The sequence below is a fragment of the Harpia harpyja genome, chromosome 6, assembly GCF_026419915.1.
Source record: "Harpia harpyja isolate bHarHar1 chromosome 6, bHarHar1 primary haplotype, whole genome shotgun sequence".
Lineage (NCBI taxonomy): Eukaryota > Metazoa > Chordata > Aves > Accipitriformes > Accipitridae > Harpia > Harpia harpyja.
In genome coordinates, this window is record NC_068945.1 from 16,016,900 (window position 1) to 16,030,894 (window position 13,995).

General features: G+C 52.0%; 1 protein-coding gene across 1 annotated transcript; it reads left to right on the forward strand.

The window, feature by feature from the left end:
* Positions 1–4,621: 4,621 nt before the first annotated feature.
* Positions 4,622–13,473, forward strand: HDHD5 (haloacid dehalogenase like hydrolase domain containing 5). The gene is made up of 8 exons (XM_052789886.1): positions 4,622–4,730; positions 4,893–5,093; positions 5,422–5,534; positions 6,708–6,801; positions 7,296–7,329; positions 7,734–7,908; positions 8,220–8,408; positions 8,985–13,473. The coding sequence occupies exons 1-8, from the start codon at positions 4,629–4,631 to the stop codon at positions 9,352–9,354; spliced, it is 1,278 nt and encodes a 425-aa protein (XP_052645846.1). The 5' UTR covers positions 4,622–4,628; the 3' UTR covers positions 9,355–13,473.
* Positions 13,474–13,995: the final 522 nt, after the last annotated feature.

A 13,995-nucleotide genomic window follows, 5' to 3' on the forward strand; every position in this document is an offset into this window, starting at 1 on the left:
GCATTGCATGTAATTCTTTCTTGCCCACCTCTTTCAGCACATAGTATATATTTCAATCTTTAAACCTGTTCCCATTGTGGGGTTTTTCCTCCCTTTTTTTTCGGTTAAAAAGAACTGGGGATACCCATGTTTTGTGTGAGGTTTTAATCTGGAATGTGCAGTGGAGGGGGGATGTTTTGCGTCACTCAGTCTGGAGCACAATTATGAGGGGGTCCGAAATGTCTTCACAGCACGGCGCAAAGGGCAATTTGATCCAGGGGGCTAACCGCTGTGGAGTCAAGCCCGAGCCACCTGGCAGAGACGTGACACAGGTCCCCCAGCCCCCCCTTCCCCAAACACACAGTAGCTGCATCCAGCTCTGGGCTGCGTTTTCATACAGAGACCACCCGACGGACATGATTTGCTCGTGCTACCTCTCCTCCCAGCTAGAGAACCTGAAGACCTGAGATGAAAGAGGTATTTGGACAAGCAGGACTGGAGGCAGCCACAATGGTGGCAGAAGGCTGAGTAGGGCAGACCCTAAAGGGGCAGAAAGTGGCCCCCTTTGGTCTCCAGCCGGACTCAGGAGCAAGGAAGGAGAGCAGAAAATCCATGGATGTTTCTGTGCTGCTTACTTCCAGCAGCCATAGGAATATGTCAAGTCTTATGCCTGTTACTTCCCCCATCGGTCTCTCCCTGTGGCCTCTTCAGGTTGAATTTGTTTAAATGGGAGGTGGACGGAGCTTTGTTCACAGCACACCATGTCACAGGTCTGTTGGTGTTTTGTTGCACAGCAGCTCGGACCGCCGTTGGGGCACTTTAGCAAATGAAATGTTTGCCTCCTGGTCACTCACCATCAGGAAATGGCTGATCCAGCACTACGGTTGCTGTCAAAAATCATGCCGATAAAAACAGAGGAGTAAAGTAGCTGGTTGAAAATAGAGATAGGCCCAAGCGAGCAGCTGGATCTATATGTCATGTGAGCCTCCATCACTGTGGTGGGACTATGCAGATGCCAGATGCTAAAGCAAAGCCCTCTGGCCATAAAACACAGGGCTACAGATGTGTTTTCCACCAGTTCCTAATGCTCAGCCTGCTTCAGGTTTTTCTCCTGCAAGTCTCTGAATTAGTCTCTTCACAGGTAGCAGAAGGACATTTCTTTGGCCAGAAACTTGTAGCTCTAATTGGGTCAGTACTTAATTCCTTTCTTTCCAGGCTTGCAGCAGTTGCAATCATGGCAGGTCTATCAAGTGTTTTCTGTCTGCTGCAGGACAGGCAGGTGAAGGGTTTGGCTCTCAATTCTTCTGGCTTGTCATTTTTATCAGGCTGTCCCCTCCCCCTTGGTCATTACAGGATAAGAAAGGCATTTTACTGTATTTTCTCAGCCTTTAGCTTGTCCATCATTCCATGAGCAGGCTGCAGCAGAGAAAGAGAAGAGATAAAGCGAGGGGGGAGGGCTGGTTCAGGCCATTAGATCTTCTGTGGCAAGAAAAGAGATGGAAGGTACGGCTGCTTTCGAGGGGGATGTTAGAAGGTCAGGAAGGGGGGGGGTGATGACAGTGCTACGAGTCCAGGGAAAACAGAGCTGCAAAGTTTACATAGGAACCCACAGGAGAGGCTGTGGGCAACTGCCTGTTTTGCTTGCCTTTAAAGGCAGCTATGAAAGGGCGTGGGGGAAACATCTAAGTACAGCGTAGATGGGGGAAGAAGAGCGAGTCTCCTGTGGGCTGGTGTGAGAAGGGCAGACAGACCATCTTTAGGGGCATTAGGGGATATGGCTGTTGCCAGATGTGCCTGCGGAAGAAATAGTAAGGTCCCTCCGTGCGTAACATGCAAAATGGGAAGCTCCTAGCAGAGTCACGAGGAGAGTCTCGACTCTTGCAGGGAAAATTGCACCATCGGGCGTTTAGCACAGGGATGACGGGCTGAAGTCTGCCTGCTGGTGCCGGGAGGACGGGGGTTCAGCGGCCAAAGCAGGCTCCACGGGGTGCGATGCCTGGCAGCCATGCCGCCGTCGGTCCCTGCTGCGCCTGCCAGGCTCAGCCTGTGCCCGACCGCTGGCAAACTCCCTCCGCGTTGGTTTAAAAATAAGCGCTTCAGCCCGTTGGACAGTCTTCCTTGTAAAAATAAACACAGCAGCTCTGCCAGCCTGCTGGGAACGCTCGCCGGGGCACACGCACACGCTTCGGGGGCACCTCTTCAGCCGCGGGTACCCCGGCTGGCAACACGGCCGCCCTCTCCACCGGCCCTCGCGTGTCGGAGGCACGGCGGGCACCAAATCCCCCGCCGATCCCAGGCCCCGCCTCCCTGCGCCGCGGCAACCCAAACCGCACCGGTGCGTTCTGCTACGGCTGATGCACAGGAGGAAAACGCTGCAGAGCACGCAAACGGCGTGAGCGGGGCCGGCACCTCACCCGCGGGCGGGCGGGGCGGGGGTGAAGGTTACAAACCGCCTCTCCGTCGCCCCACCACCTCCAAAGTTCCCTCGGGAGCAGAGCGACAGCCCCCCCACTGCCCAGCGCCGAGCCTTACAGCGGGGGGGCCGCGGGGGGCCGCACCCCAGGTGAGCGGCTGCGGCCCCGCCCCGCGCCCCGCCCCGCCCGCGCGCCCGCGCCGTGGAGCAGCGGGGACCCCTGCCGGACTCCGCGGGAGGCGCCGCCCCGCGCGCAGCTCCCGCGCGCCGCCCCGCGGACTCCTGAGCGGCGCGAACAAAACGAGGTGAAAAATCCCCACAAAATGAGGTGGCGGGGGGGGGAACCCAAACTCCCGGATATTTAGATACGCGAAACGTTTTGGCAATTAAATCCTCCCTACGATAGGGAACCGGCTAGGTGTCTCTCACAGCTCTTTCGCAAGTCTCGGGAACGGGAAAAGGGCAAAAGTAGCCTCGCAGTTAAAAAGAAGGGACTGAAGGGTCAGCCTGGTTTCAGCGACTAGAGGCGCGGAGACGGGTAACCAAAACAACCCATCTAACCGGCAAGTGGTCGTATTGTTAAAAGGCCATAAATCCACGTTAGCCAATACTCTAGGCAAAATCACAGTAAATCAATCAAACGTTTTCTCTGCCAGGAGCCACCTTGGTGGATAGCTGAGAAACGCTCGAGACAAGGTTCTTCTGTTTGTCATTAATTTTAGAAAGTCTTTGCCTCTCTCTCTGACTGTATTTTTCATCGGCAGCCAAGGGAAATGAGGGTTGGAGGTCCTGGTTTGTAAGTGGGTAAGTAGTTGGGAAGGCATACTTCAAAGTAGCTGTAACTGGCTCCCTTGCGCTAGTGGAAGAAGGTTTGAAGCCCAGTTCTGCAGGGAACTAAATACTTTCAGTAATGTCTCTGAGGCCAGTGTAAATTTCACCAGAGCAGGAGGAGCTGCAAACAGCTCTGAGAAAAGCGATCCTGGTGAGTTGAGAAATTATGTAAAATAAACGGTAGGTAATTCAGTTAAGGCAAAGGCACTTAAGGAAGAATAACCATCTGTACGAATGTGTAACCCTGAGTTGCCAGTGCTTTAATAGCTCTGCAGAAAGTGCTCTGGGTGTTAAAGTGGGTCAAAACCGAATTAAGCTTGGTGCTCATGGCAATGGAAGCATAAAACCAAACAATTACACTGTTTGTGTAATTGATGCCTAAAGTCATACATGTTAAACCTGCTGTATTACAGGAGTCAGGAGATCTTAAGCCTAGCCAGAAAGCAAACAAACGTCGTTTCATCTCCATGGATGTGAAGCGAACCTTTTGCTTTCCTCAGGTCTGGAAGGGCCTCGGCTGAATTCAGCGTCAAGATTTCTGTCCCATTCCACAGGAAAGAGGGAGCCCCTGGGACGCAGTCTGTCAGAGAGCAAGAAAAACGCCCGGAGTTTTAGAAAACCTTATGATCTGTAGCAAAAAGACCGCAAGACCTGGGTTTGCGTAGAAAAGACTGAGCAAAGGCAGGGCAGGGGTAAAAGGTTGCAGTGAAGATCCTTTGCGTGCGCATTGTGGGCAGGGTAAGTTGTAACCAGCTTAGACTGAAACCAGGCTATGTCCTGGGAAACGCCTTTGTAACTGCGAGGACTGGACCGTACAGCACGGGAGCAGCTCCACTCACGAAACAGAGTCTCCCGCTCCCTGATTTTGTGAAGGGGTTAGATAAACCCGGTGTGATTGCTTGGGAGGGGTCTAAGCCTTTCGCTTCCTCCTGCCCAAACCTCTCCTCGTTAGTGCTTTCGCGCGCCTCTCGTACGGCAGGGCTGCTCGTAGCCCTTTCCCCGGCGCACTCCCTTTTCCTCTGCCCTGGCAAGCCCCGCCAGCCTCGGCGCTGCTTCCCACACCTGCTTTTGCAACCACTCGCCCCGCTCGGCTTCTCTCCCAGCTCTCCCCAAACCTGTAACCCTTTGCTCCGAAGCAGACAGGACGTCGCAGCCCCGCGGCCGACGGCACCCTTCCCGGAGCAGCAGCTTGCCGGGGCCCCCCCTCCCCGCTCCCGCCAGCCACCCTCCCGCCCGCACCCTCGCCCGACCAGCTCGGGGCGAAGGCAGACGGCCCTCCGCCGCGCCCCCCGGTCCCGCCCCGCCGGGCCCCGCGCCTCGCTGGGAGCTGTAGTCCGGGAACTACGAGCCCCGGCGTGCCCCGCCGGCCCCGGGGCCGGGCCGGGCGGGAGCGGCGCGGCGCGGCATGGCGCTCCGCGGCTGCCTGCGGGCCGGCCGGGGGCGGCTGCTGCTGCGCGCCGCGGGGCCGCGGGGGCCGCCCGCCCGCGGGGGCTGCGCCGGGGGCCGGGTGAGCGGCGGCGCCGGGGGCGAGGGGCCGGGCCCGCCGGCCGCGTCCTTGCCGCGGGCCGGGAAGGGCGCCGCGGGCCGGGGCCGGGTGCGGGGAGGAGCGGGGCGGGGGGGGGGAAGGGCTCCCGGCGACGTGTGACCGTCCCCTCCGCTCGCCTTGCAGCCGCCGTCCTTCGGGTTCCTCTTCGACGTGGACGGGGTGCTGGTGCGGGGCAGCCAGGCAGTGCCCGCCGCCCGCCAGGCCTTCCGGAGGCTGGCGGACGGCAGCGGGCGGCTCCGGGTGCCCGTCGTCTTCTTGACCAACGCCGGCAACTGCCTGAGGGCGGCCAAGGCCCAAGAGCTCTCCCAGGCGCTGGGGCTGCAGGTAAGGGCGGGGGAACGAGGCGGCTGCTCCGGCGGGGTCAGACGGAGCCCGCGCCGCTTGACGGCCCGCCGCCGGCCACCCCCCTTCAGGTGTCCCGGCTTTGGACGGGAGCACCGGGAGGAGGAGGAGGAGGAGGAGGAGGAGGGAGCCCACCCAGCGCGACTTCCCTGGGAGCGGTGAAGGGCTGCAGCGAGTGACCGGCCCTGCCTCGGCCTGAGGGGACAGAGGGAGGCGGGTGGCAGCACGGGGAAGGGACGCGACCCGACCGCAGGAAGAAGGGGGAAATCTTCCCCGCGGATCCCTCCTCAGCCTCTCCTCCCTCCCGCAGGTGTCTCCGGAGCAGGTGATCCTGTCGCACAGCCCCCTGCGGCTCTTCAGCCAGTTCCACCAGAAGTGCATGCTGGTGGCCGGGCAGGGTCCTGTGGAGGAGAATGCCCAGAAGTATCCTTTGCTGCCCGTGCCTCCTGGTGCTCCGCGTGTCCTGCTGCCGCTTCCCAGCTAAACGCTGCTGCTCCTACCCCTGGCACTCGCTCAGTCAGCTTGTAGAAGTGCAAGGAGACAGAAAGGTCGCTGGTCTCATCTTTGGGGAGGCACCCTCATGGAGAGGCTCAAAAGCAGGCACTAACTGTTGATCTCCCTCTTGGTCACCTCGTGGCTGTCCTTGGTCTGCGTTTCGCTTCTCACACTGATTATCTGTCCTGTTAGCTGCATTGCTGTTCCTGCCGGTCAGATGTCACCATGAAGACTCCATCAGCTTTGGCCCTCTCTCACTGTTGAGTTAAATTGTGCTCCTTCCCATTCTTTCTAATGCAAAGGCCATTTGAGATCACTCCCAACTCCCCCACAGCTAAGGTTTTCCCCAGGACGCTGATGACAATTGAAAGAACTCAAATACCATTAGAACCAGAGCGTCCCAGTACAGGGTCATGGTCTAAATGACAATCCCACATGCATATTGCCTGGCTGAAGCGAGGGCACAGCAGGTCCAACATATCCCACGTCTGCAGGGAGGTGAGAACTGCCGGCAGGGTTTGCGATATCTCAGCCCGTACACACACAGAGTCACACCTCGTACTTAACGTTTAACTTAATTTGGTACAAAACCTTGGCCCGTCTCTGTTTCCCCAGGACCAGTAGGGCAAGCTAAGGCCAAGGTGTTCTGCAGGCGAATGCAACTCATCCTTCACTTGCGTAGTTTTATCAGCACAGACCATTTTCTTTTCACCAGCTGAGCTGACCAGAGCTTCACTGATTCTGCTTCTAGCCAAGAAGCCTCACCAGCCCCCTGTGCTGCACTGATACAAGAACCCTGGCCTTAAAGGTCTCCCAAAGCACATCCATTCTGTCTTGGAGCAACCTTTGCTCCTTGCCTATTTCCAGGGATTGCTGATCACAAAGTAAATCACCCCAGTCTGGGTTTTTGTATAACCTTTAGGGCCGCCTTTAGGTTGAAGCACAGCATGCAGTTTGACTGAAGGTGATGAGGTTATGCACTACCAGGTTAAATAACTGCTCTGCTACTAGGACTTGTATTTCTTCATTCTGTAGATACCTTTGCAAGTAACTTAAAGAACCCCACCAGTCTCCACATCTTTCCTTGATGGTCTGAAATAGCCTGGGGTTCAAGCATGTGGTCACCATAGAGGCACTGAGGAAGGCATATCCCCTGTTAGACATGGTGGATCAGAGCCGGAGGCCAAAGGAGCTGGTAATTTCCTGATGCACTGGTAGAACTGGTGGTCCGGTGTGGTGGGGCTTACGGTGTATTTCATGGGGTGGAGAAGCTGCAGAGGCACAGAGCAGCTGGCTGCTAGTGACCTTCTTTAGCAAGAGCCTGGGACTGGTGCTGAGCAGCCAGCATCTCTCTGCTCTTTCCAGCGTTGGCTCCTGCTGGAAGGGCAGTGACTTTCCCCTCTCCTTTCTCATGCCGTTCCTGTCTTTTGTTGCTGTTCCTTGCAGTGAATAGTAAGACGGTTTGGTTGACATCTCCAGCTCTGAGACAGGAGTGCAAGATCTGTGAAATCCAGTCTGGAATAGAGGGGGAGGCAGGGTGGGGGAAACCTTACTTCGGGATTCCAGGTGGCCTTGTCCTGCCTCTTTATGGAACTGCCTTGGCAGGTTCAAAGGAAGCATTTTTAGTTTTGTTTTGGAGACAGCATTAGGTTTTGCTTTACTAACCCAGCCTTCATTTTTTTCTGGCAGCCTCCTCCAACCACTGGCTTCCCCACTATAGAAGGTAAGCAATAGCCTTTGTTTACATATGAACAGTGAGGAGAAATAACAGTCAGGCCAGCCAGCTGGGATGGGAGCTAATGATGTGGTGTTGGCTCATTGGGATCCACAGGCAGTTTATTCAGAGGATACAGTCAGGAGGCAGCCTCGCAGCCCTCACACAGCGTGAAGCACAAGCTGATAAGAGCAGAGCCAACTTTTCTCTGTGCCATGCTCCAACATCTGGAAGCAGTGGTGCACATGGTACAGTGATATGCAGACTGGAACCCTGGCACAAACTGTGTTTGGTTAGTAGCTGTGTTAGCCACGGCATCCCAGAAGGGGGTTCTTTTGCTAGTGGGTGGCTTTTGGTAGTGGGTCTTGTACTTGGACACTGTGAATTTCCAAGCATCTCTTAAAATCTTCCAGGGGTGATTCTGTTTGGTGAGCCAGTGAGGTGGGAGACAAGCCTGCAACTTATTATTGATGTACTCTTGAGCAACGGGAACCCTGGGGCAGAGCTGCAAGATATACCATACCCCCATCTGCCGGTCCTTGCCTGCAACATGGATCTGCTGTGGATGGCTGAAGCCCAGATGCCCAGGTGAAAAGCATGTGTGGTATTTGTTTTAGGCTACTTCATACAGGTCTCCTGCAGATGATCTTTTCTTACTACATTTTTTAGCATTAGAGTTTGACTGTATGGCATAATTAGCAGCAGAGATATGAAAACTGCATGAGAAATAAAGACTAAAACTTTCAAGAAGCAAAAGCCAGACCACTGCCTATGGGTGGGTAGACACCGTGTCCAAACTAGGCAGTACCCTGGCTACAGCAGATAGTTCTCCTCACTGAGGTGTATTTGCTACTTAAGTGGTGTGACCGGGGATACTGATGATCTCCTTTCTGGAGCAGGTTTGGCCATGGCACTTTCCTTCTGTGCTTGGAGAACATCTACAAGAAAGTGACAGGCCAGGAGCTGAAGTACGAGGCCTTGATTGGCAAACCCAGCACAGTCACCTACCGCTATGCCGAATACTTGATAAAACAGCAGGCAGAGAAACAGGGCTGGAAGTCACCCATCCGATGCCTCTATGCAGTTGGGTAAGAGACTATTTTTCCTGCTGGTTTCCTTAGGGAGTTGCATACTGACTTCTCTGAAGTGGTTTTTTTAATGGAGATTTCTAAAATGAATACCAAAATCCCCATGGTGTCTCTGGAGCCTCACATCCTGGAACAGAGGCTTGCTAGCTTTTTGCACCCTACACTTTTAATAATTTGAAGGGCCCCGTCAGCCTAGTAAAGCTGTTACTGTGGGATGCAGAGTGCATGCAGCATGACTGGATTAAAGAGACCCAGATGTAGTACCATTAGCCCAGCTAGGCCAAACGCTTTGGGATTGTAGGGAATACATTACAGTAATGGCTGAAACTGCTTTGGGTGCTTTGAATGTGTCTTTTCCCCTTTGAAAGATGTTTGTGAAGCACGTGGCCTTCACCACAGCTGAACAGGACACACCAGTAGGTGGACTCACTGGCCCAGTCTGGGTGATTCTCTTGATGTTAGCAAATACCTTGCCCCCCTCCTTCCTCAGTGGTGCCTTAATCCCAGTCTGCCAGAGCCAGAAATTGATGCATGGGCTAGTTACTCATTTCCGTTTCACACTGTGACCTTATCCAGGGATAACCCTATGTCTGATATCTATGGGGCAAACCTCTACAACAACTACCTCAAGTCAGCTCACCAGAACCGGGTCCAGGCTGGGGTGAAGAGGAGCCCACAAGCAACCAGTCCCCAAACTGAAGATCACCTTGAACTGAAGGAGAACTGCAACAATTCAGTGGAGAGTTGTGAGTCGATTCTGGTCTGCACTGGGGTCTACCGCCACAGTGCAGATGTTCCCAGTAAAACAGAGGAGTGCACGACAGAGACAGTGTTCCACGGTCATCGGGACTTCTGCTTTGACCCCAGCCTGGTGGAGGCATCTTACATAGTGCAGGATGTGAATGATGCTGTGCAACTTGCTTTCAAGAAGGAGAACTGGAGCTAGGGTTAAGACAGGTGTGCCTAAAGATCTACCATCAGGGATTTTATGTACTGGGAAGGGAAGAGGGGAAGAACAGGGGGAGACCTGGGGTGACCTTCTAATCTAGCCAACATGAAAGAAAACTCTGTCTCTCTCCCTTGCTTTCATTGATACTCATCTACAATCCTGGCAGCTGCCAGCAGGTTTTCAACTGTGAACATACATTGCTGCCATCAATAATTGAGCCATAATGGAAACAGGGTATAAGGAGAAGGCTTGTCCCAGCAGTCCCAGTTTTGTTCAGCCATCAGAGTTCTTTCTTTTCCACCCTTTGTGCATGAAGATCAGGCAAGCCCACCCTCCTCCTTGCGATGTGTTTGAGGACGAAGCTCTTCCCTGTACAAGGAGCCACCATCGGCCAATGTACCATTCATACAATGTGCTATTCATCCAGTCTGTGACATGAGCACACCAGAAGCTGTGTTGTGGTGACACTCTGCCAAGGGAAGGCTTTAAGTCTTAACATTCTCCTTATGAAGAATAAGTGCCTATGGACTTTAACAAATTCTGTTTGCTTGGGGACTTGCCACTGCATCACTGTCAGTCTGAAACAAAGTCTGATCTTGCAGTCCTCCGGCAGCTATGGAGAGGCAGGGCCCCTCAAAGGAAGCTGCAGTAGCCAGAGCAACATGCTGCAGGGCCGAGGGGAAAGTTATATTACGCCCTCCCCACTATTTAGCATTCTGTGAACACTTCTGCCTTTTCATGTCCCGCTAGGGAGCCAGCAGCCTGCTCTCAATAGCAGAGGAAACCACAACAGAGTCTGAATTTCCAGAGTTTTCTTTGCCCAGAACTCAGTGCTGCAGCAAGAAGCTGTTTCAGCACCCACCCTGACCCCAACTGTTGCAAGGGACATCCCCCTGCTCCAGCTGGCACAGCTTCCAAAGAGAGGCCCCTGTTTGGAACAAGGGCCAAACAGGAAGAGTCACAGTCCACCTTGGCTCCTTCCTCGCATGCAAGGATTGAAAGAGGAGATCATCAAGCCAGGATGGTACCTGAGCCCCAAATACCCAATCTTCCTCTTTAAGAGTACAAATGTATTCGTCCTTCACTTCCTTTTTTTCCCCTCTCTTCCCTGGTATGGTTTGCAGCTCAGGGATACCCCCATATGGTCTGATCCCTGTTCCCTCCTCTTCCTTTAGCATGGCAGCTAGAGTCCCCCTAACATGAATTAGCAGCTGGGACTTGCCTGCCCAGGAACATTTCCCTATCCCTAATGGCATGCACCTTCTGTTGCCTCTGTTCTCCTAGTTGGGGCTATCCAGAGAAAGATCAAGACCTGTGTCTCCTTAGACAGTCCAAAGCAGCTAAGCAAGCATTGCTTGAGAAACTCCATGTGAAAGATTGGCTCAGCAAGGAGTGTCTTAATTCCAGAGGAGCACTGTGATTCTAGAAGCATAAATCAGTCTGTGTACGTGATAGAAAGCCTTCGGAGCCAACACAACTGAGTTGGTGTTCCTAGTTATACTCAGCTCACACCACATTTTTGAGAGATCAGAAATAGGTCTGCTCTGCCTCTTCTTTCTTCCTTCCTGCTTTACCAGGCAGCTCCATACACAGGGTACAAACAAGATGTTCTATACAGAAGTTTGAGTTGTTCTTAATGCAAATCTCAGCATCCATGTGCACTGACATTCTGCTTCAGCAGCTCTCCCATCTTCTCGATACTGATGTATCTTCCTAGGAAGGTCACACTGCAGAGCAGGCTCTGTTCTTATGTTATGCCAGGCTCCGCATCTGAAGGGGGCTGGGTGCTCTGCCAGTGATCCAGGCAAAGAGGTCCTTCTCTTGTGGCTTCTTTCTCTATACATTATTTTCTGAATAGGAGCAGAAAAATACCTCTTTGGGTGAATTTCCCTCATGTGAAATCCATAGTGGGAAGCAGTCGCTTCCTCCCTTAGGACTAGCTGGGGTTCTTCTTTGTCTTACCAGGACAAGAATTGCTTGGTGCTTCTAAAAGCAGCTGTAATGTGAGGAACACAATCTTAGGTTTGAATCTTCTGCCTTTCACTGGAGAGAAAAAGAAATTACCATTTCATCTACTTGCACAAGACAAGGGCTTGTTTCCAGAAGAATAAGTACAGGGAAGGACATAGGGAACTTCCTTTAGCTTTCAGTGCATCTCCACAGCACAATTCTGCTGTGGAGCCAGTGTGCAAGGCCTGAAACTGGAAGTCCAGACCCTGTTTATTCATAAACTAGCACCAGTGTCCCTCAGCCTCACTTTTCAGAGGTGCCATCCAGTGTGGAAAGAGGAATGCTCCCTTTCCTTGCAGTATTTGCTAACTTGGATGATAACTTCCATAGGATTAATTGGTAATGGTCTTCTAGGCCATGATTACGTAGACCTCAGAGAGTTGGTTGCTGGCAATAACTGCTAGCCACATGTTCAATTTGGTAGGCACTTTTCTGCAGAAATACTAAGGTCTGTCCATCTGTGCGTAGTAACCTTTGGCAAAGCTCTTTCTTGTCAAGACTGTGGTGCCAGTTACTCAAAGACAAGGTGCTGCTGAACCAGCATTCCCCAAGGGGTGTAGTGCTGCTGCATGAATGGAGCCAGGTGCACTGGCTGCTGCTGTGACGATGGTGGTAGCTTTGTGGAAGGAACACGCAGAAGAATTTTGAGAAATCACAAGCAGTTTGTAATTTCATATCAGCATGCATGGCACATCTCAGCCAGAAGTGAGGTAGGTAGCAAGAGGAAGGAGGTAGCACCTCTTTCAAGAAAGGAAGAGTTTTGCATTTGCACAGAGAGTGAGCCATGCATCTCCATCTTTGGAATAGCAGTGGAGATGAGCTGACTGATGTGAATCTGCTTCAGATACCAAATCTGCTTTTAGCTCCAGGTTTGGTTTTTTGTCATGTTAGTGTTGAAACAGTCCTCTGGGAGTCTTAAAAACGTGTGGGAGGCGCTTCAGTGATAAGTAATTTAAGAAATGCTTCGCTTGCGAGTTGAAATTGGACAGAAGGGAGGAGAAGGAATCTAGAAGAATCTTGTACCCTTTCCCCAATTCTTACCAAGTAAGGTTGCATAAAAGGCTCTGCTTGTTGGTCTGTGCACTAATTAGTCAGATGGGCTGTCCTTGGTCTGAGCAACAAGGAGACCTTTCCCCTCTTCCCCTGCTCGGCTCCTTGAAACAGTGCACTTTGTCGAAGTCCCTGCCTAGGAATTGCATGGACACAGTGGATAGAGTAGGAAATCTGGCTTCTCCAGCTGCTGTTGGATACTGACTTGATTGAGGAAGATTTCTACTGACAAAAGCGCTTGCCAGGTCTCCTGTTCCACGAGTTTTGTGCTAGAGTGCTGTGCAGGCTTCTAGCTTATCTGCAGTTCATTTATGGACATCTGTTACTGCTAGAATTCAGTGAAATCCCTTTTCCTTGGAATTGCAGCTTCCTGGAATGAGCTTCAAGTGTGGCTGGAACAAAACTTTTCCTTTGTCCCATGTGTTGCACGGAAGTGGTATTTTTAAAGGCATATTTCTCTGTTTTGGAGCAAGCATACTTCTGTGCAGATTATGGGACCAAGCAGGAGAGGGGACTTCACTTGCTGATCCAATACCTTAATATTTATACAGTGCACTGCCTTATACAACAAACATGGTGAAGACCTGATCCTAACAACTCCATCTTCCACAGATGGATGGGTTTTAGTCAAGCCTAAAGGGAGTATACAGCGAGGTGAGGCAAATGAGAATAGCAGGGAGGAACCAGAGGAGGGTTAGACCTTGTTTTGGATCTGAAGCAGAGAGCTTTTATGTCAGACAATAACATGGTGGCCAGAGAGGTCAATTCCTTTATTCCACAGGACACATGCAACTACTAGCCTGGTGTTCAGGCATTCACATAACACTACTGTCCCCTTTCTTCCAATCTTAATCCTGGTGTGTCTTTTTCCCTCCAATAAATGGGTAACGATTCAGATTATGTCACATGCACTGTAGCAGAGTAATTACATATCATACAGAGAAATCGCAAGCTGTGATTATTTTAGATTTCCTATTAATTTTAACCCAGTTCCAGAGTTGCTCCTTTGATCTAGCACATATATAAAATAATAAAAGATGTTTTCTTTGAAATAAATTTTAACTTGCTGTGTGTACATTTCATGAGTATTATCCTGGTCTCTTTCACATCTTTGCCCTAGAAGATTATCAGGACAAGTTCTCTTTTGTTCTGTTGGTCAAGCCATTCTCAGATTTTCTTAAGGAACCACCCTGAAAGATACCCCTCCACAATTCTTTTGGCTGAGCCAAACTAATTTCCTGTGAGCTCTACATCTGCCATAGTCAGCTGAGATGAGTGCAGTTTTGACCATTCTTACTCTAGGGGGAAAAAAGGTCACAAGCTGTGATGCCCTGACTGACTGTTCACAGTCAAGACTAGTTTTGGGATGCCACCTGTGTATGAGATGCTTTCAGGGTGGGCATTTAGTTGTGACCTGACCTAAGCAGTTAGTAACGGTTACGTCCACTGGGTGGGGAAGCCACAAGCTGAAAGTCACCAACTTAACCTGCTATTGCCGATGAAGAACAAGCCTAAGGGATATGGAGAGCTATACTTAACCACTAGAAGCTTACTTGGGTCTCCGTTAAACCCTTTGTG